Source organism: Cyprinus carpio, chromosome A18, assembly GCF_018340385.1.
Source record: "Cyprinus carpio isolate SPL01 chromosome A18, ASM1834038v1, whole genome shotgun sequence".
Lineage (NCBI taxonomy): Eukaryota > Metazoa > Chordata > Actinopteri > Cypriniformes > Cyprinidae > Cyprinus > Cyprinus carpio.
In genome coordinates this window covers 3981201-4003365 of record NC_056589.1, presented here as the reverse complement: position 1 = coordinate 4003365, position 22165 = coordinate 3981201, and the positions used below count along the sequence as shown (strand labels likewise).

General features: G+C 39.7%; 1 protein-coding gene across 1 annotated transcript in view; it reads right to left on the bottom strand.

Moving 5' to 3' along the window:
* The window catches only part of reln (reelin), a 92432-nt gene that overhangs the window by 69174 nt on the left and 1093 nt on the right, over positions 1-22165 (bottom strand). Inside the window, 1 exon segment of the mRNA XM_042774805.1 lies at positions 6997-7108. Within this exon segment, the coding sequence (XP_042630739.1) occupies positions 6997-7108 (112 nt within the window).

Below are 22165 nucleotides of genomic sequence, written 5' to 3'. Positions count from 1 at the left end.
ATTTCATTCACTGATGTCTCGTAGCAGAACTGGAGCATTTCTCTGTTTCTATCACTCAACAACCCATCACTGTCTGTGCTTCTCACCAACAAAATCTCTCAACACAATTGACTCAATATGTGTAAAAGCAACAACAGAACTGAAATGAAGAAATTAGCACCTTTCCCAGTCAGAAGGCTGAAGTCAAGGAATGAGTCAGTGCTGTCCAAGTCCAGTCGCAGACCTTCTTTGATTACGTGAAATCACGTTTGTGACTCAAGTCAAGTGGCATCTTTCAGTGTTGGAGAAAATTTCTTCGCTTCAGTAAAAATCTGTTTTGGTGCTTTTGAAAAAAATGTGGAAACTTGGTTGGATACTTTGACTTCTAATTGATGACAGCAAGAAAAATCTCTCTTTACTTCTTACACTTACAGATGATTTTAAATCTCTTCATCGTCTCCTTTGATGGACCCTTTTCATATCTGTGATGACACATTTAATAGTCATCAGCATCGTAAATCCTCAAACGTTTTTCATATTTGTATTTAACAAAAAAAATGTATGTACATTTATAACACTTATTATATCACCTTTGCATCAAATTACAAAAAAAAACAAAAACAACAACAAAAAACACAGTTAAGGCTAATTTGATGGTGTTTCTAATGCAGCGTTTATGAGAGGGACGGTAAATTTGACATCATTCTCTCTTCTGACTGCTGACATCAGTCTCTCTCAATTTTTTTTTCCTTTTATTGAAAGTCATGAAAACACTATAATGGAGTTTTTCTTGTGCTATTTGAGCAAATGGGAATGCAAAAAATATATTTGTGGTATTCTCCCATTCACTGCTCTTCAGATTAACCCAACTACTGTATGACGACTTCTGCTGCTGAGAAACCTGGAAATCTGAAAAGGGTCCATTCTCACGTCTCTCATCTCCTGTCCTCTCTTTCTCTCTTCAGCTGAAATGCCATTAACTTCTGTCTGTTCATCTATATCCATGTTTTGTGATGCTTTTTTATCAGATTCATGTCCTCCACTAGTTTCCACTCCCCTCATCTCAGAATGGCCATTTCAGTGACTTTCAGAAGGAATCGCGATCAGAATAAAGTTGAGATGAAAGACAGGAGCAATGTCAAAAGTCAGCCGTAGTGCCAGAGGGCCTGTTTCGTCACGGACGCAGCTGAAGCTCTTTTGCCTCTCCTGGGAGGCATTAGCACTAATTTGAAGTTTAATTTGACGTGACTCCCCGGCTAATCGTGTGAGCTAGAAATTAATTAATCGGACTTGACTTGTGCTAATTTGTGACGGCCGCGACGCAGCGTTCCCTTTGGAGCCGCCTGGCTGGCGGAGAAGTGCTGGTGACACGAGCGGCTGAGACAGGTGGGACGCGGGCAGCCCTGGAGAACGCCTCGCGTCTGAAGCGCTTTCACCTCGCATGGCCTCCGGGACGCCGGGCACCCGCTCATGACAGCTTCATGCCAACAGCCGGCAGAGTGTAATTAACAAATCAAGACAATGTTGCCAATGAGTGAAAAACGTCTTTTTTCCAACAACATTTGGGTCACTAGTGCCCTCATGGATGCCTTCTATAAACTGGAAGACAGGATGGGATGCTGGCGACGGATGGGCTTTTAGAAGCAGAAATTTAAGGACGGTTTTGCTTTCAACTGAGCCATTTAAAGCTTGGTAAAGTGCATCTTATTCCTCCTCCATTAGGAGCCTTTCTCTAGGGCTCTTCTGTTATCCTCAGAGGAACTTTAAAAATTGATCAGAAAGTGAAAGTGCATCCTAGAAAACATGTAGGTCTTCACGACAATGGTAAAGAACACAAGAGAGGTGGAAGAGAGATGTGTGTGTCATCAGTGCACTGTGACGGATGGAAGGACTGTATCTATACTGACTAACGGCGGCTGCGTCTCAATCAGATCCTGGTTCAGTAGATCACTGTCTCAATCACAAAATCCTTCCCGTGCACTGGAGCATTCGCTTCCTAAAAATCCCACAATGCACCACAAAAACCAGAGAGCGATGATGTAAAAATTCTTGTAATTGAGTATTTCACTGGTATTTTAAATCAATACTGGCAAGTGTGTTCACATAGAGGTTTTCAAGGGCCAGTATGAATAAATCTAGATTTAAATGCAAGAGACATAAACACACTCATGAAGTTTCTAATTTAATACAACAAAATGTAACAAAAAACACACTCATGCAGTGTATGTTTCATTCATACTCGAAGCCGGAGGGCGCTCTCACAGACTTTATAGCATTAGCTGCATCTCGTTGCAGAGGCTTCATCCTCCGGAGGTCATATTTGTTGGTTGCATTTGCCATTAAGGGGTCTCATTCAAGAAAAGTAACAGTAATAAAATTGACTCTTGTTCCATGTGAGGTGTAAAATACTGTCATGTCTTTCTTACTTTGCAGTCTAGCGGTTACTTTTCTTAAATGAGACCACCTCAATGACGATTGCGGATGACAAATGCAACTTCCAGAGGATACAGCCTCCAAAATGAGACACAGCTATATAAGTAACTTATGACATGCCAGGAAATCCCTAAAATGGACAAACGCATCCAGCTATTGCTGTAGCTAAGCTGAATAACAAGCAGAAACATTCTGACTGATGAAACGTGAAGAGAAATGTGAATAAATACACAGTAGTGACAATATATAGTTTAAGTGTGTTTTTCAAAACACATCCATATAAAAAAAATAAAAAAAAAAACACAGCTAAAATTCACATAACATATAACACAATATAAAAACTTCTCCACAATTCTGTGATTAAAAAAAAAAAAAAAAAAGAGTGTTTGCAGTATATAAACCAATCATAAAATTGTCATTACGAAAATATAGGAAAAATATTCCAGGATACAAATGATTGGTTATTGTCCAGCAGTGTATTTGATTTCTCAGCCAATTAAAGTAAGAGATAACAAAAATAAGACCTCAGTTAGACAAAAACGATCTGAAATGATGGCTATGGCCCTGCACTGAACCTCGGATACAGCAGCATTAACTGCATTCATTGTGCTCTGAGCATGTCCTTTAATTCAACTAAACTAATTTAATACACTAATCTGATACACTGCTGTAATTACAAGTTATTCATGTACTTCATAAGCCTAGTCCAGACTGCTTATACTGCAATTTGGAAAATTTGTAATTTTGTCCATTAATTTTAGGACAAAAAATAACATGAGTGTTTAGATGAAAGAAAACTATTCAGATAAAACATGCAAAACTTTGGTTGGGTTTTACTGGATCACGTCCCCTACGTTCATCATTCCTGCTCTCTCTCTCTCTGCTGCACATCTCTTAATACTTCTCTAAATACATGCAACCACCACTAATGAATTACAGTTAGAAATACATTTCATGCATGCTCCTCTGGGAGTTTAGATTTAGTTATTGTCACTTAATTTTCCTGCATATATATTATTTGTATAAAATAGAGGGGAAATCAGATATACAGCAGTATTTTCTATTATATCTGATACATAAAGTGACTGTTTTGTTTCTCCCAGCCAATCCCTGACTTTGTGTTACTTAAAGAAAGAAACTAATTATGGCATGTTTCATATAACGGCTGCACTAACGGTCATGAGCGTTTACAGGCTATATGTGTTTTACAGCACTGAGTTACAGAGATGCATGTGTGAAATGTTCACCAGTGGGTGAGCAGTAGTGTGTGTGTGTGTGTGTGTGTGTGTGTGTGTGTGTGTGTGTGTGTGTGTGTGTGTGTGTGTGTGTCTGTGTGTCTGTGTGTGTACGCGTGCATGTGTGTGTGTGTGTGTGTGTGTGTGCATGTGTGTGTGCATGTGTGTGTGTGCGTGCATGTGTGTGTGTGCGTGTGTGTGTGTGTGTGTGTGCGTGTGTGTGTGTAGCTGAGGGCCTGTCAGAGGAGTCAAAGAGCAGACTGATCACAGAGCTGCTGAGCTTTTGAAGTCTCTCAGGGACTGACAGCTCTTCAACCACACAAAAACACGAGCACACACACACACACACACACACACACACACACACACACACACACACACACACACACACACACACATACACACAATGTGAACCAAGAATGATGGCAGAAAGCAGTATGCAAATGAAAGCAGAGAGTAAATCCAGGAAATGGCACCCACTCCTGCTTCACAAACACACTCTGTTTTAATATTTTTTTTCTCCTTCACTTCATCCACTCCATTAATAATTTTTTTTTTTTTTTTTTTTTCACTGGATGTGATTTTCATCCTTCATAACCCTTTGGGAACAGATGGTGATAATGACATCAGAAGAAACCAGGCAAAGAAGCTGCAGTGTGTAATTCAATTTGAAATTTAAGACTGTTCACATTTAACATTCATTTAGGTGTGAAGATCCATTAGGCAGACGTGATAATCCAGTCAGTTATTCATGTTAACACTGAGGTTCATTTGTTATGAATGAACCATTATTAAAATATTCTGTTTTCATTTTAACACATTTTGGAGATACACACACACACAAACCCATCGTGAATGTGTGTGTCTGGGTCGACTTGCTCAAAGAAATCGAAACCATTGCAAGATCAGCATCACCTGCTGCTCAACATGTTGTCAGTGCACACAAACACACCAATCCTCACTTACAGTAGGGCTAACAGCGCTGGACCGGACTCCAGACTCAGCACACCTCACACGAACTAAAACATCACACTGACAGAGCTGCACAGTAACCGATCACATCTGGAGTACATAATCAGATTCCAAAAATCAAGTACTCACAATTACAGTGTATTACATTTTATAATGCTCATAATTAGTTAAGTTACTTTTCTCTTTATTATTTCTTAAAATGGCAGTAAATCATTCCTAATTTACTGATTCTGCCTAATTCTTCTTTTTCTCTTTTAAATTGTCCTTTCTAAAAATCCTACTGTCATACCATTTAGCTTTACACTTCATAATGTTGATATATATATATATAACATGTAATCTAAAAGTTATCTAAGAAAGAGGTCAGAATAAATTACCTAAAACAAGTAATCTAGATAACGTTACTAACCACAGTTTTCATCATGTAATCTTTAATCAGTAATGGACTACACTTTGTAAATAATCTTCACAGCTCTCAAAAACGCATTATTTCCATTTCCTCTGAGAATTATAAAACACATGTCAGGAAAGTGACACCAGTGTTCCAGTGTCTGTATTTCTGTCATTTTATTTTATGAATAAAGCCCAATCTGTAATGAGCCTAATTTACATGGAAAGGGGGCATGTTTGCATGGAAATGAATGTCAATGATTTAACTGACACACTTAAGGAGTGGTTTACACCTGCTTACACTAGCTTGTGGACCACTTCTGAATGAGATGCAGAGTTTATGCTGAATAACTTTAGTAATAATTCTCCCCTCAGTGTTCAGTCTTCTGTGGTTTCGGTGGCTCGGGTGGAGATGAAATGAGTTGGTAATGGTATCAGAGAACCTTAATGATCTGCATGCTGATCCTCAGACCAGCCAATGAATGAGTGTGTACTGTATGCTGGTGTCCGTGTGAGCAGACTGATCCGTACCAGACACAACTGATGAGGTGAAAACAGATTTAATGATGAAAAACTACAAGAAGGCCTATGTATTGCAGACTGAGCTTTTCACTCTGGGCTGTGTCTGAAATCACCCCCTATACTGTACTGTACTGGTGTCCGAAACTATCGTGCACTCATTCAGTCCCAACAACGAGTAAACATTCAAATGTACACTGAATGGTTAGTTTATAGTGAATACACAAACACTGTAGCACTGCACTCACTGAATTCAGCCTCGCTGTCTGGTTTTGAAGATACAGTGAATGAAGATACAGAATTCACAATATATCAGCGTGCAAACTATGGAGTGAACCAGGAGTGAACATAAAAATAGAAATAATAAAAGACTTTTAAATTGACAAATGAAAAGAAATATTTAAAAATATTTATTTGATTCATGTTTTAAACTGTATTTGAACTGGGCATCTGAATAAAAATAATAATAAAGTGCTTTACTATTTTTTCTCTCTTTCTTGTAAAACAGTAAATTCTTATATTTATATACTAATTATATTTTACCATTATAAACACTACTGTTACTAAACAGTTTACACATACTGGTGGATTAGCCATTAAAGAAACATAAAAAAATGATTTTGGTAATCACCAATTCTGTTAGTTTAGCACAGCTGTGACACAAACCTTACACTGGGTGCTGGTGGTCTAATAAATTTGCTAAGCACTGTATATATATATAAACACACACATCACAGCTGCCTCTGATACACTGCACTGGCATCATCTGCATTTCATTATAACTCACTGAATCTGTAGAGGGCACAGAGACAACCTCAACAGAGAACAAGTTTTCCCAAGTGGGACTTTAATGGAACTGCAGAGAATTCAGTGGAAAGTTACAGAAACATCAATGCGGAGTTAAATTAACACATTCCCTTCTGGGATTAATTAAACTTGGCATAAAATGTCATTCAATTTATTTAATGGCGCTAAGTGATCTTCTGAAAGCCAGACGCTGGTAAGTGGATGCTAGTCACCTGGATAGTCACCAGCTACACTTAATGTTTGGTCTATGAATATTAATAGATTACGTAGGCGGATGTTCCAGGAAGGTTACCTAACAACGTCACCTAATTAATATTCATGAGTCCATGTCATGATTTCATAACCAGCTCTGCTTCAGAACTCACCGATTGAATGTTGAGTATATTAAGGCGCTGTTCTAGGTAAAAGAGATTTGGAATAGTTTGCATTAGTAAAAATCCCAGTATAAATAAAAGGACAATGTTTATTTCTGAACAACGAGAAAGTGCAAGGTCTTTGATTTTTATTAATTCTCTCACTGTTAATAATCATCAGCCCCTAACAAAATTCTGCAGCTCTTCAATGAGTATATACAAGTATATAGTATATGCATCCTCAATATCCATTTGTTTTCTAGACTTAAGCATTTTTCTGTACATCTAATTTTAGACTCATTCAAGACTTACCGAAGCCAAAGGCTGGAGACGCAGGGATGGGAGACGACTGGACAGAAGTGGAGGTGTAGAGACCGGTGACCAGCAGCCCATCGAAGTAGGTACTGGTGGAGATCGTCACTGCACAGAGAGGAGAGACAGAGGGTCAGAAAAAATACATGTGAGAAAAATACAGCAATAAATACTCCACGATTACAACAAATTATCACAGTGAAGTTAGGGGCCTTTTGGAAAAGTGCTTTGGTACTCATAGTAAGAAAACAGTTAAATGGATTTTCCATCTAAAAGGTCTACTTCATTATTGTTCGAGGGGAAAACGCTCATGGTGCATGGGAAGAAATTTGGCCAGATTCACAGATTCAAACAACAAATCATTTGGACTAGACTCAAATGAGAACCGGTTACTGAACAAATCAGTCACAGAGTCTGAACACTATTCTTCTTTTGGAAAAAAATAAAAATCACAAAAGCCCACATTAGGTCAAGGAAGCAGCGCCTCTCACAAAAGTCAATAATAAATAATGTATGGTACAAAAATAAACCAAGCAAAAATTACAAAATGAATTTGTTCTAAGGTACACAGCCCAACAGGCAGCAACAGCAGATGACGTTTGGGAAGAGGATGCATCTCTGAGCTCATGGTGTTCTCTTTGAGGTCCTATAGTGTGGGGCGAGAATGTCACAGGAGAGAAGGCAATGCCTCAATCGCAAAATGATTGGCTCATTAATCTGTCAAAGTGATATAACACCTATCATGCTCTCAAATCCACACAAAAAGCATCAAATGGAAACGGAATATTATTTTACATGATTATATTATGACTTGATTTTACATCAAGTCCATCACTCAGTACTCAATAACAATTTCAATTAAGGTACATACAGCACAACTGCTTGCTTAGTAAATGCATGCATTACTCCAAGCGTGTTTCTCATTGATTTGTACAAACTGAGTAATGAGACAAAATTATTGTCTACAGTAATCAACAGGATGGCACAGATGTGGTCCAGAGACACTGAATGGAAAATAACCCAGAATCTGCTTGAAGAGAGCAGATGTGTGTCCAGGAGGCAGGCGGCGGCGGGGGGGCGAACGCGACACCTCACCAGCACAGACGGCAGCCATCAAAATGACATGTTCACATGGTGAAGATGTCACTGAACACTGTGAGAAAATACACTTTAAACGCGTGTGAGATTGACAGAGAAGGGGAAGAGACAGACTACATTGACATTCTGAGTCTGTGGTGAACATACAACACCAAATGTAACCGAGACAAAAACAACATCAATATCAATATAATAAAAAATGAAAAAGAACTAATGAAACGCCATTCTTAAACATTTTCACAACTTCTTTCATTGCATGCTTTTGTTTCTTTTGGCATTATAATGTAGCATTGCTGAAACTGGGCAGAGTGTTTTTATGCTTGGCTTGGGAAAGGGAATGTTGAGTTTATGTGTTATTTTAATTATGTGTGTTTTTCAGCAACATGACAAAAGAGCAGACGTGTTTGTGCTGAATCTTCTGTTATGCTGGAGTTTCTTTAGGTTGAAGAGTGGAGCTTGTGCTTCGGTTGAAGATGTGTACATGCCGGCTGTCCACATCTCAGTTCATTTCAGCATTTGAGCTCAGTAAAAGCTCTTCACTACTTCATGAATAGACTGGTAATTGTTGAGACAAGCATTTTTTTTCTGACAAGAAATGTGTTTCAAAACCACAAGCCAACGGCAGATCTGCTCCGAAAGCCTGCTGCGGGTTTAACCAACTGTTTGACAAAATCCCAGGCAGACAGATCATGAAATCATCATTATTAATAATATTAGTTCTAGTTTGATTATTATTTTACAAAAACAAATTACTAGAGACTCTCACTATTTCTTTCTTTAGGAGTACTCAAGTGAGCGTTCTTTGTGTGTAAGAGTGTGTGTAGTTTGTCTAGACGTGGATACACTCCGGATTAAAAACATATCCCTCGTTCCTCCATCTCTCCCTCTGTGCCAACTTCAATAATTCATCCTCTTACCGCCAGTGTAATATCAAGTCCTCTCTCTCTCCATTTTTCCTTTTTTTGTTTTGAACTACATCTTTCCTTACCTCGCTTTCTAAATAAGTGCAACTCAGTATGTACGGATCAGGATGATCGCTTTACATCCAGTTCATTCGCATTTATTAAGTCATGATCTCAATGAGAGAAACACATTGTGGACATATTGTCAGCGCATGACCATTTCATTCGGTCTTTTCTTCTTCCAGAGCTATCGTTCAGTTTCAGAAGACAGTGAATATAGCACACATAGTCATATTGGCTGCATTTAAGGTGATTTAATAGTATTTCTATCCTTTTCGGAGTTTAAGAGAGCATTTTATTTATGCAAATACAGTGAGTAAATAACAAGGGAATTAATATTGGCAGAATTGTTATTTTTGAGTGAACTATTCCTTTCAACGTTAAGAAAATGCACATGCATGTTGACAAATTCAGAGCCCAAATAGCGTAGCTCTCCTCACACGAGGCACCTCGGGCTCAAAGCATCGCTCCCTCAAGAGCGCAGAGCTTTTCATGCAGGAGAAGCATTCGAAGGCGGGTGGGAGTGCAACGCGAGCGATTGGGCCAAGAGGTTATTATGAGCAACAAACAGCACAGTGGAGGAGGGAGAAAACAGGGATGGAGGGACGTCTGGAGAGGCCCGTGGAAAAAGAGTGATCGATGAAAATGAAAGATGTAAATAATTCAGAAATCCATCTGAAAGGGGAGCAGAAGCGGGGGAAGGGAGGAGAAAAGAGGAGAACCTGGTAAGAGTAACTCATAAAAACAGACGTATTCACCTGCGGGGGTTTGTGTGCGCACAAAGCTGCGCTTTGATGAGAACTCTTAACATTCACTCCACACCCGCACACACTCAAACTCTCCCGATGAGCAGTATTTGACTGTCTTTAGCAGAAAAGAGAGATGACGTGCCGCTGGGAGATGGAGATGTGGCAGGTACGTCAACGCAACATAGTAAATGACCTGAAACGTGCCTGCCGTCCTCCAGTCTTTGGTGTGATTGCTTCCATCTAGTCTTGTCCATCCAGCCGTTCTCTCTCTTTGTCTCTATACTGTCCTGCCCATCATGAAATATAGATGGTGCGATGTAGTACGCCTCATTACCAACACTCACTGCCACGCTGCTGCTCAAGTATTGATAAACCTTGGGTCTGGAAAGCATCCTTGGACTTGCTGGCATTAACAGAGGGGGCTGTTTTCTGTTGTAGAAGAATACCAAACAGAAGACAAAGTGCAGGAGCGACGTTTCTTGAACCATTTTGTGAAAGAGGTTCAGCAGGTTCAGACACGGATGGCTCTATATGTGTGGTGCCGTCATCTGAACAGCACCTGGTGGCACCCTGAACACCAGACGCAGGAGCAGAGGAGTGAAGCGAGAGCAGTTGGCAGGGCTGTGCATTACCTCACTCCTAGTTAACAGCATGGCAGTGGAACAACGCCTGCCAGAGTGTGCAATGAATATCAAACCTTAATGAGCACGGGCATTCGTTTGCAACAGTCACTCCTAGTTGAGCAAGTTTTATTTGTACAGCATGTATATATAGCTACAGAGCAGCTACTCCAGTGAGCAAGGCAGAGAAGGCTGTTGAACAGAAGAAGAAAAACAACTCCACAAGATGTTTAAGCAAAGAACCTTGGGAGGAACCAGACTAGTGGGCAAGATCAGCGACAAAGATGAGATGAGAGTCTGGAACCAGAGAGTTCTGGATCAAACCCACTGTTATTCACAAACATAACTGTTATTCCAGCCTCCACAGATTTAGGAAAATGAAGTTTCAGCCACAATAGCCACACTATACTTCCACCTCTGTGTAGATCAGAAGGTACAGACACTCAAATATGAAAGAAACGTAACCCAGTGGCCATCTGAGCTGCATTTGACATCCCACTGGAAACCTGGTGTGCCCTTGAGAAGCCGGAAGCGGGGAGAGGCCACCAGCAGCGACTCGGGCCATCTGTTTCCCCGGCCGGGCCAGTCTCAGAGCCATCTCCCTGCCTCTCGGGTTGAATGTTGCTGAACCAGGGACCTGCGGCTGAAGACACCGGCTTCACCGTATCAATCAGCATCGGTGTGGAATCTGTGATGAGTTTACGTGTGTCAGTGACAGCTGGATAGCACTTATCAAACTGTGATGATTCTCTTGCGTAACCCTCTTTCGCCTCTCTGCCCTGCTGGCCGTGCCATCTGCTGTTGCGAGGGCCTGTTGCTGTCAAACACGCTCGATCGCTCTAACAAACATTAACAGGTCGGCTTCCTGAATAACAGCTTCTTTAATGATGCTCCTAACCTCTTAATAGATGCCATCCTCCCTTCACATTTGCTCCAAACACGAGTACAAACAAAACAGAATGCGGAAGTGATTGTGTTATTTTGATGTTTGCTATTCTGTAAGGAAAGGCGAAAGCTTACAACATATGAAACAAGCAGCTTTTATAGAAAACCAGTTTTAAATTGCGCAACCTCTGATCTGGTTAATATCTCACTTGAAACAGAGCAGGATTCTGCTTTGCACATGTGACACTAATGAGAACTACACTAACAACATTTCCTCGGACCGTTTGACCCAAGATAGCTGCACTGAGCTAGAGATGATGTTATTGGGTGAATAAACAAGGTCAGGCTTGTTATCAAATGGCTTGCAATAATATGTAAGCAGCGTATTCAGGCATCAAACTTGTTTTCCGTTTATTCAACTCTTGATACACTACATAGCCAAAAGTCGATGGAAACTCCCTTCTAATTTGGCTTTTCCAGTCATTTCGTAATCTTCCACATACAAGTGCTTCAGACTCTGTTTGTGGAGTTGGTTCTTTTCCATCAAGTCAGTGCCCTTGTGCACAAAGCGAGCTTTATAAAGAAACGGTTTACTAAATCTGGTGGGGAAGAGCTGGCCTGCACAAAACCCACACCAGAACCCAGATCTCCAGCTTATAGGGACACCACTGTAACCTTCTCTACACCTAAAAGATGCACAGTAGTACCTTAGAATAGTAACATGTACCCTTACCACAAACCTTTTAGGATTAGAGAAGGTACAAAGAATTCTTTCAAGGGTACTGCTCCAGTGAACAGGTCAGTGCCTGACATCACTGATGCTCTTGTATCTTAACCATTTAATTTTAAAAGCATGACAGAAAGCACGGATGCCTCCCTGTGCTGCTACAGCAGCTCCCGCTCTCCTGGGAAAGCCTTTAACTGGATGTTGAGCACGGATGCAGGGATCTGCTTACGTTCAGACACAGGAGCATCAGTGAGCTTTATTCTCTAAGCTGAAAGGTAAAATCAACAACAACAAAAACTCTGACCAGCGACTATCATTGATTTGTGAAAGTGCACAGATGCACACTGGGGAGTTAAACACATGAGCTGAAGGTGAATTGTATTTTGTGGACTGTTTCCTGCAATCGAAAAATTTATTCATGAAATTCACTGACAGTATTCAAATAGATGATCCGGTGTGTGTGCTACTAGAGTCAGTGACAGTCTTCAGTCACTGAAGCTTCAGTCCTGTGAGATTTGACGTGTTTACGCTCCCACAGCGTGATGCTAAGGGAAAGGGATTCTGGGACTGTGATAAGCAGAAAACTCGCTGCATTAGAAATGAACTCCACAAATAAATCTCCTCTAACCCCTCTTTTAAAAAACCACCCAATTCATTTGCACTGCTGTGTTGCTTTTTCTTTTCTCGTGATCAAATATGACAAAACTAACAAGCATGTATGAGAGGGAAAAAATTAGAGTTTTCAGGATTATTCGGTTTAGGATCTCTGCCAGCATGAGCTTGAATGTCTGTGCTCAGCAAGATGACTGTAATCACTTCCATGTGCTCAAACACTGCAGCAGTTTACAGTTAAAACATTCAATGCAATGACGACAGACAGTCAGATGGATAGATAGATAATCTTACACCTGTTGATAAAATACTGTCCCTCGCAGAAAACAGGAAATGTCTAAATGAGGTCAGTTTGGCTCTTCTCGACCCATGACACACACCCACACAAGCCAGAACATTTCCTTCTCCGGAGCTGTATCTATTCCTCACGGAAAGATAAAACTCTCACAGTCACTAAACACCCAGAACTCTGTTCCATAAACACGCTGAGGAAACTATTGGGAATTTCATTGTGAAACACAGAGAAACTCAGCCAGGGCTTGTGTCGTGTTTTTCTTTATCTTCATGCCTGTGTTTCATTCAACACAAAGGACAGCTGGGAAAAAGCTCTCACTTGCAGAATGTGATCTGGACACCGAATGAAAATCCTTCATCGTCGGAAGTTTGCACTAAACTTCACAGTCAGAATACTCAGTTATTTTAGTGAAGCACCTGAATTAACTCAACTTTGACTGGACAGCGTTTTTTTTTTTTTTTTTTTTTTTTTTTTTTTTTTTTTTTTTTTTTTAAGTCAAAGTGTTTATAAACCGTGTTTTAGCTCAGTGGTTGACTGACAGATGAAGGCTTTGTCCATCACACAGTGTGACTGAATTAGAGATGATTTTGAACTGTTTATTTAGCGTCTGAAACAGATGTTGAGAGCAGGTGTAAACCAGATGTTTCAGCTGATTAACTGGTTGATAACACATGCATCTACACAAAATAATCCTAAATCTATTAGGAATTTTCAAAAGGATCTACCCTGGGAAATATTTGGTTAAAGTATAAGTGCAATAGAACATTTTCAGCGCACACATCTAAAAAACATGATTCCTGGGAGAGAAAAGATCTGTGTATGAAACAAAAGCACAGACAAGATAAAAGTGAATAGTAAATCGCTTTCACCTGCCTTGTTCTTGGCGCGGCCCTTCTTAGGTCTGATATTTCAAACTGCAGTTTTTATGAGCTCAACGGTGCACATTAGCACATTATCTATATTCTACTCATTCACAGAGTATGCAAACATCAGCCACAGCTCGGTTACACTGGAGTGCATTCCTCTATTGAAGAAATTCATTCTTTTAGTGTTTTGCAAGTAAGATCCACCAACATCAGGCGGTTCTGCCACAAAACTTCCAGCATATGGAAATAATATGTTCTGTATGATTGATTGTTCTGTCTCTATACAGAATGTTTCAAATATTGCACTGAACTCAGTTTCAAGCATTGAGTAACTCTTCATCAGAGGGGTTTGTGTTCGGAAGAACCCCTGAGTCAAAAGACAAACCTCGCTTATTTATTTTTACAGAAAAACTTTAAAACTATAAGGGTACATGAACCTGAATTAATACTCACTTCACCATATACAGGTCATCAGTGCAGGCATGAACTAACAACAATCTCACCTGTTAGTAATTGCCCTTTTCTATTTATATTGTTTTCCTTTTTGTAAAAATTGTAGGTTTGTCTCTGAAACACTGCAACAACAATAATAATAAAAACTTAAGTGAGAATGAACTAATAAAGCTAATTTAATGAACTAATAAAGAACCATTGAAAAGAAACTTCAACTTTAACTAAGCATGAATAATCTACATGCTAGATACTACATTCATTCATTAACATTAATGAGTAAGCTAAATAAAACTGGTTCAGAAGAAAGAATGGGAACTATTTTGATTTTGAACCGTGTATAATTTCATATTGTCATAATTTAAACTTTTGCCACATCTTCATGATACACATCATTGGATGGTATATGATTAGTTTGCCTTTATTTACATGGATCCTCATATACAAACAAACTACGCAAACAAAAAAGCATTAGCCAACAATAAAAGATTTAAAAAAACAAAACCAAATTCTCACTACTAATGAAGAGCTCAAAAACACACACACAAAGCTACAAGCCATATGTCAGGTAGAACACAGTCTCTCTGACTGTGTGTGTGGTTTTCTGCGTGCTGTCAGATGTGAAATCCTACAAGATAGAAGCAGCAGCATATTTAATATTAAGCACACATCACACTGAATTTCCTAACTATAAATTACATCAAAATCACACGATTGCACCACGATATATCAGAATCTCTATATGCTGACACATTACACATCACGCCAGCCGACTCTAGTCTGCACTGCTCCACTCCCACTTCACTAGATATGTTTACCTGCACTACTTTTCATCAAACTGATTGAATCCAATCTGATTTCAGAATCTGTTTAAATTAACCCTAAACATTGCAATCTGATTCCCAGATTTGTTTCCATGTGCACTGCATGTATTCTGAACAAAGCTTCAGTTCATGTGCAGTCAATGCATTCAGAACTGGAGAAAGAAGCTGTGATAACGTAACTGGAGCTACAGCAAGAATATGATGTCAAAAGAGCTTTTTTTTTTCATTTGTGAATATTCAGTCTGCTCCACTGACCAGTTCGTTAGATGTAAATAAACATACACATGTTAATAAGATGCAAAACATATGTAAAGATATGCATTACAGAATGTGCTGATTTTATATCCGAATTAGTGCTGGCTGCAGATAAAGTTTTAATTGTTGGTGATTTTAATATCCATGTTGATAATGAAAAAGATGCATTGGGATCAGCATTTATAGACATTCTGAACTCTATTGGGGTTAGACAACACATCTCAGGACCTACTCATTGTCGCAATCATACTCTAGATTTAATACTGTCACATGGAATTGATGTTGATGGTGTTGAAATTATGCAGCCGAGCGATGATATCTCAGATCATTATTTAGTTTTGTGCAAACTTCATATAGCTAAAAACCTCAGAACAACTTGATAACATTTTAAATACAGTTGCTCCTTTAGAGAGCAGCCCGGAAAATGGAGTGCAGCTGGAGGAAAACAAAACTAGAGGTATTTCGTACCCTGAGCAGCTGAAAATCAGCCCCCGAAAACAAAAAACAAAACTAGAGGTATTTCGTATTGCTTGGAGGGAAAGTAACCTATCCTACAGAAAAGCATTAAAAACTGCTAAATCTGATTACTTTTCGTCTCTTTTAGAAGAAAACAAACATAACCCCAGAAATGTATTCAATACAGTGGCTAGATTAATGAAAAATAAAGCATCAACAAGTGTTGACATTTCCCAACATCACAGCAGTAATGACTTTATGAACTACTTTACTTATAAGATCTATACTATTAGAGATAAAATTGTAACCATGCAGCCGTCAGCTACAGTATCACATCAGACAGTGCACTATAGATCCCCTGAGGAACAGTTCCACTCATTCTCTACTATAGGAGAGGAAGAACTGTATAAACTTGTTAAATCATCTAAACCAACAACATGTATGTTATACGCTATTTCATCTAAGCTCCTAAAAAAGGTGCTTCCAGAAGTCATAGATCCTCTTCTGACTATTATTAATTCCTCATTGTCATTAGGATATGTCCCCAAAACCTTCAAACTGGCTGTTATTAAGCCTCTCATCAAAAAAACACAACTAGACCCCAAAGAACTAGTTAATTATAGACCGATCTCGAATCTCCCTTTTCTGTCCAAGATACTAGAAAAGGTAGTATATCCTCACAATTATATTCCTTCTTAGAGAAAAATGATATCTGTGAGGATTTCCAGTCAGGATTTAGACCGTATCATAGTACTGAGACTGCTCTCCTTAGAGTTACAGATGACCTGCTCTTATCATCTGATCGTGGTTGTATCTCTCTATTAGTGCTACTGGATCTTAGTGCTGCGTTCGACACTATTGACCACAACATTCTTTTGGAACCAGGAAGTATGATCATATTAGCCCGGTTCTGTCAACACTGCACTGGCTCCCTATCAAACATCGTATAGATTTTAAAATCTTGATTATAACATATGAAGCCCTGAATGGTTTAACACCTCAGTATTTGAACGAGCTCTTGTTACATTATAGTCCTCCACGTCCGCTACGTTCTCAAAACTCTGGTAATTTAATAATACCTAGAATATCAAAGTCAACTGCGGGCGGCAGATCCTTCTCCTATTTAGCGCCTAAACTCTGGAATAACCTACCTATCATTGTTCAGGAGGCAGACACACTCTTGCAGTTTAAATCTAGATTAAAGACCCATCTCTTTAACCTGGCTTACACATAACACACTAATACGCTTCTTATATCCAAATCCGTTAAAGGATTTTTAGGCTGCATTATTTAGGTAAACCGGAACCGGGAACACTTCCCATAACACCCGATGTACTTGCTACATCATTAGAAGAACGCCATCTACGCTAATATTAGTCTGTTTCTCTCTTATTCTGAGGTCACCGTAGCCACCAGATCCAGTCTGTATCCAAATCAGATGGTCACTACAGTCACCCGGATCCAGTACGTATCCAGGACAAGACCATAGGAAACAGTTGAGTCCTCTGCACAATCTGACTTTGCTGCAGCCTGGAATTGAACTGCTGGTTTCGTCTGGTCAGAGGAGAACTGCCCCCCCGACTGAGCCTGTTTTCTCCCAAGGTTTTTTTCTCCATTCTGTCACTGATGGAGTTTTGGTTCCTTGCCGCTGTCGCCTCTGGCTTGCTTAGTTGGGGACACTTCATTTACAGCGATATCGTTGACTTGATTGCAAATTATTGCACAGATACTATTTAAACTGAACTGAGATGATGACATCACTGAATTCAATGATGAACTGCTTTAAATGTCATTTTGCATTATTGACACACTGTTATCCTAATTAATGTTGTTCAGTTGCTTTGACAAAATCAGTTTTGTTTAAAGTGCTATATAAATAAATGTGACTTGACTACAGCACTATGCATGCGCATTTACATGCTTTATTTTTCCTGTTGACCAGATTCTCTGACTTCTCTCAGATCGAGCTCTATCAGATCGATGGAGGTGTTTACATGAGGGTGTTTCAGTCTGATTGAGCTATTAATCTGAATACAAACAGATTATTTGTGTGGGCTGAACTCTCACAAACCAGTTTTCATAACTAACATGACCTGAGCTAATTTTGTCTAGAAAGCAAACAAAATTGGAGAGCTAATTACAATAACCACTCTCATTTCAGACTATTGTTGTTTCACCCAGAACGTGGCCTCTGGAATGTCTTTTTGCCGCTTGAGGCCAACAGCTCTCAGGGTAATGTTCATGAGCTTGTGACAGATCTGGAGACAGCAGCTGTGTGAATGGTTTGAGAGCTGATGAGTGAGGACATGCGAGGTATAGGACATTATTGTCATTTGGTGCGATCACTCCACTGATGTGATGCACACAATCTTAAGTTTAAAGCCATTTACTGATCCCTCTTCACTTTCCTCTCAATAGAGCAGAAATATATGAAATGCATCAATTGATTCTAAACAAGTACAAGCTTCCAGCGTCACAGTTCAGTCTCTCACTGTTTAATCTGACAGTGAAAGGTGCTCAAATGCTTCTGCGCTGTGGTGAAGGTCTGAATGTTATCAGCTGGAATGACACGCTGCCCGAGGCTGTGATTACAGGCGCTTCAGAATCAGCCGAGCTTTCAGGACAGACGAGGAACATGTCAAATTTCTTCACCAAATGATAGCTGCTGTAACTGATTCAGGTTTCTCTGCAGTAAATCAGCCCAGACATTTACAAACACTTCATGGGTGCTGGCTATTGGGAGTTTTATCAGCTCTAGTCTGTGTTAGGGAAACTTAAGACATACAGCATTTTTGTGTTAGTTTGACTAAAACAGTTTGTACACTTCAGGCTTCAGTTTCTGAGTAGATCTGTGCAAAATATCGCCTTTGATAATACAATTATTGTTGTTTTAATGATGCGTGAGCTAACTTGAGTATGTCACTCACTTCACAAAATCATGCCTTGATTTTACATCACAACATGATGCAGACTATTAGAAAGCAGTCAGAATGACCCCGGAATTCAGGCAAAATGTTCCTGTGTGAGTTTTTGTCTTATGTTTATAAGTTAAACAGTATCACACAAGCAACACTCCTGAATATCAATACGATTGCAAATGTGATATTGATTTTATACAACAGTTCAATAAACAATATTTTAATATTTGGAATTACATTCTAGACACATATTTATCATAACTGTGTGTTTTTGCTCTATTTCTCCAAAGAAAATACTAACAAACAAACCCACAGAAGCACGTCTCAGAGTGACAGAGTGGCGCTTCGTCACTAAATGAATCTGTGTTTTGAATGAATTGGGTGTGTCAATGAATTAATTGCCCATTCAAAAAGAACTCACTTCATTTCTGCATGAATGAGCCATTTAATCACCAGTGATTACTCTTTCAATGACAATGAGGAGCTTAAGCGTAAACTGATCACAATTTTAGAGAAGCAATTCATAATCTGTAATTTAGCGCTAACAAGCACAACAACGATGACCCTGCGTTCAGCAGCCCTGAAGAACATTTCTCTCATTAGAGACCACTGGATCATTTCATTTCTAAATGCAGAGACTGAAATAGCTGCTTGGAAAAGCGTACAGATGGCCTGCAGGTTGCTCTGCACACTGGCATCATTGCTGGCCATTTTGTATTGAGTTTAATGACGACCTGGCACAGTATTAGCATCTCTCTGGCATGTTCGACTGCCATCATCACTATCCAGGGTGAAGCCCATGGCCAGATGCATCGGATTAATTCTGAGCCGTGTTTCACTGTCACATTCGCAGCCAAACAGGCAGCCGTCAGTGCAGGCCCTGCCCATTAAGCAGCTATCACATTATGCAGAAACCCATCACAATGGGCTGCAAAACAATCCATGAATTATTGCTTCATAGCTTTGGAAAGTATCTCGAGCGAATTCATTTGGTTCCACTGAGAGGAGTCATTTTTCGTTATCTAATTCCTCACAAATGTGCAGTCTGAACTTGTTCAATGTCAGAGAATGGGCTCTGTAATCTAAAACACATTTTATAACATCTGAACTGCTCACACCTGGTATTAACATCCTCCGAAACCTTTCCTTATCCAATTTCTCGAATCACTCATGAAATTAGAGTCCCTCCCCTTCATTCAGTCAGATCACAGCTGGTCAGATGTTAATATGGTTTGTAAACAGGCCCTTAATTAGCTTCACCTTTGAGACTCTCCTGCATCAACAGACGGCAAACATGTGATTCAGAAAGTTCTTCTGTTGCTCAAGGATGTGAAACCTAACAAGCCAGCGCAAGAGAGTTTTGCTTTATAGGACTGTACCAAATAATCTCGATAACTGATGATAATCAATAATGAGAATTATCAAACTGACCTGGAAAACTTCCACCCGTCCCGTTACTTTACAGCAGCGAATAACACATTTCTATAGACAAAACGCAACAGAAATATGTCGGCTTTCTACCGTCTCCGACACTGGGATATGATTCCCCCGAGCCAGATAGCACAGGTTACTGTATTTTCATGAGAGCAGTAGCCTAACTGTACATGTGCTGTTGTTTTTCAGTATAAATGTACAATAATTAGTTCAGTTGAGTGATGTAACAAAAGTGTTTCCATCGATTCATTAAAAAACAAGTTTATTTTCATTATCGTATGTGCCTTAAGTTCTGTCATCTTCTACATGCAGGATAACACTGATAGATTCCATCATTTGGGTGTGAAGACGGTAAAATAAGTGCCTTGTTAGGCTGCAGTCCGTGGTCCATTAGACATTTCATCTGTTTCTCAGTGAATGTGGCTGAATGCTGACAAGAGAACATGAATCACACATTAGTATATCAATTCACAAATAGCATATCATGCTGAAATTCAGATCTGATTTCCCACGGGACATTAGAGCGTGTCAGACTGAGGTTATGGAACGGCTCAGCATCAGTGGTCTGTTGTAAAGCTCGTCAGTAAAGGAGGTGCACACAAGAAGCCCATCATGCAAAGTGAGGATCCTTCCCATTTACAGTATAAACGTGTGCGACGAGATACAACTTAACAAGGGGTTTGTTCAATTTCAAATTCAAACGCATATTCCTGCAGCCTCAGTTCCTCCCAATATTTCCTCTTTTTTTCACAGTTTCAAAATTACCTTAAAATATTATTCTTTTGTTATTCTTTACTTATTTACTATTCCAATATAAACAATTTCTGTCGATGGGCTTGTAGAACAACACATTTCATTGTCGACAAGCACTTCTGCTGATTTATTTGAGAAACAAACTTTGACTTTGATTTTGTCTCTAAGCTTAGAAGGCTCACGCCGATCATATGATTGACATCTATTGATTAAAGATGCAACTGGCCTCAAGCCATGTAACCTCACTCCTAATGAAATACACTTCTGCCTTTAGGAGCAGGCTATATTTTCATCAAAACCAAAGGTAAAATATCCCTTGCATTTTTAGGACATGCTTTCACATCGCTCTGTGTGATGACTTCTCGTCTGAATATCATGCCAAACAGTAGCCTTATAACGAAGACATTTCTTTGTAGACATTTCACTGATGTTAGCAGTGTAAAACATAGCTCTGTGTTTACACATCCATCATTCAGTCCATCATTTACAGTGTTAACTGCATTTCTGTCTGTCCTGTTCAGTCTCTCAGTCTGATTATCTGTGTATTTGTTTCCAGTATGTTGACACTCTATAAATTTGCAGCACTTTGGCTCGTTCTCTTTGTCTTTCAGCCCTTCCATCCCCATTAATCCCCAGAATCCTCGCGACCCCCGAACACACAAAGACGCAGGCGCGTGTTTGAGAATGAACACGTCCCTGTAGATCTCACAGGTCTGGATAAGGAAGATAAAGCTGAGAACACAAGACCTCACGCTTCCCTCCTCACACAAAGAACAGCGGCCGCTCTTCACAAGCATCAAAACACCAGCAGAAAGCAGAGCTGAGAGGAGAGCAGATCAGCCTCTGAGCCACGGGCACGCTTTACATCCAGCTCTTCAGTTATCGTGACAGTAAAACCAAGAAAACAGAGACCTGTGGCGTTCCTCTTTAGCTTTACTTTACACTTTATATTGCAGCTTTATGTTTACATGAGCAGAGTGTGATTGTCTTCATTACAGGAGTTGTTTGTAATGAGACTGTGATTTACCTCTGTCTCTTTTATTCACATAAACTGTGGCTGTGCTGCACCTGTTGTGCTCTTGTGAGTTGTTTGTGAGAATCTAGTGCTTCTGGCCTCAGGATAAACCACCCACACATGAGCGCTGGGATCACACGGCACAGAAGAACGGAGAAAAGTGGAATAGAGCAGTTCAACTTCACATCAATACTTGTGCTCAGTTACATAAACACAATCATCTCACTCACACACAGACTGCAATCT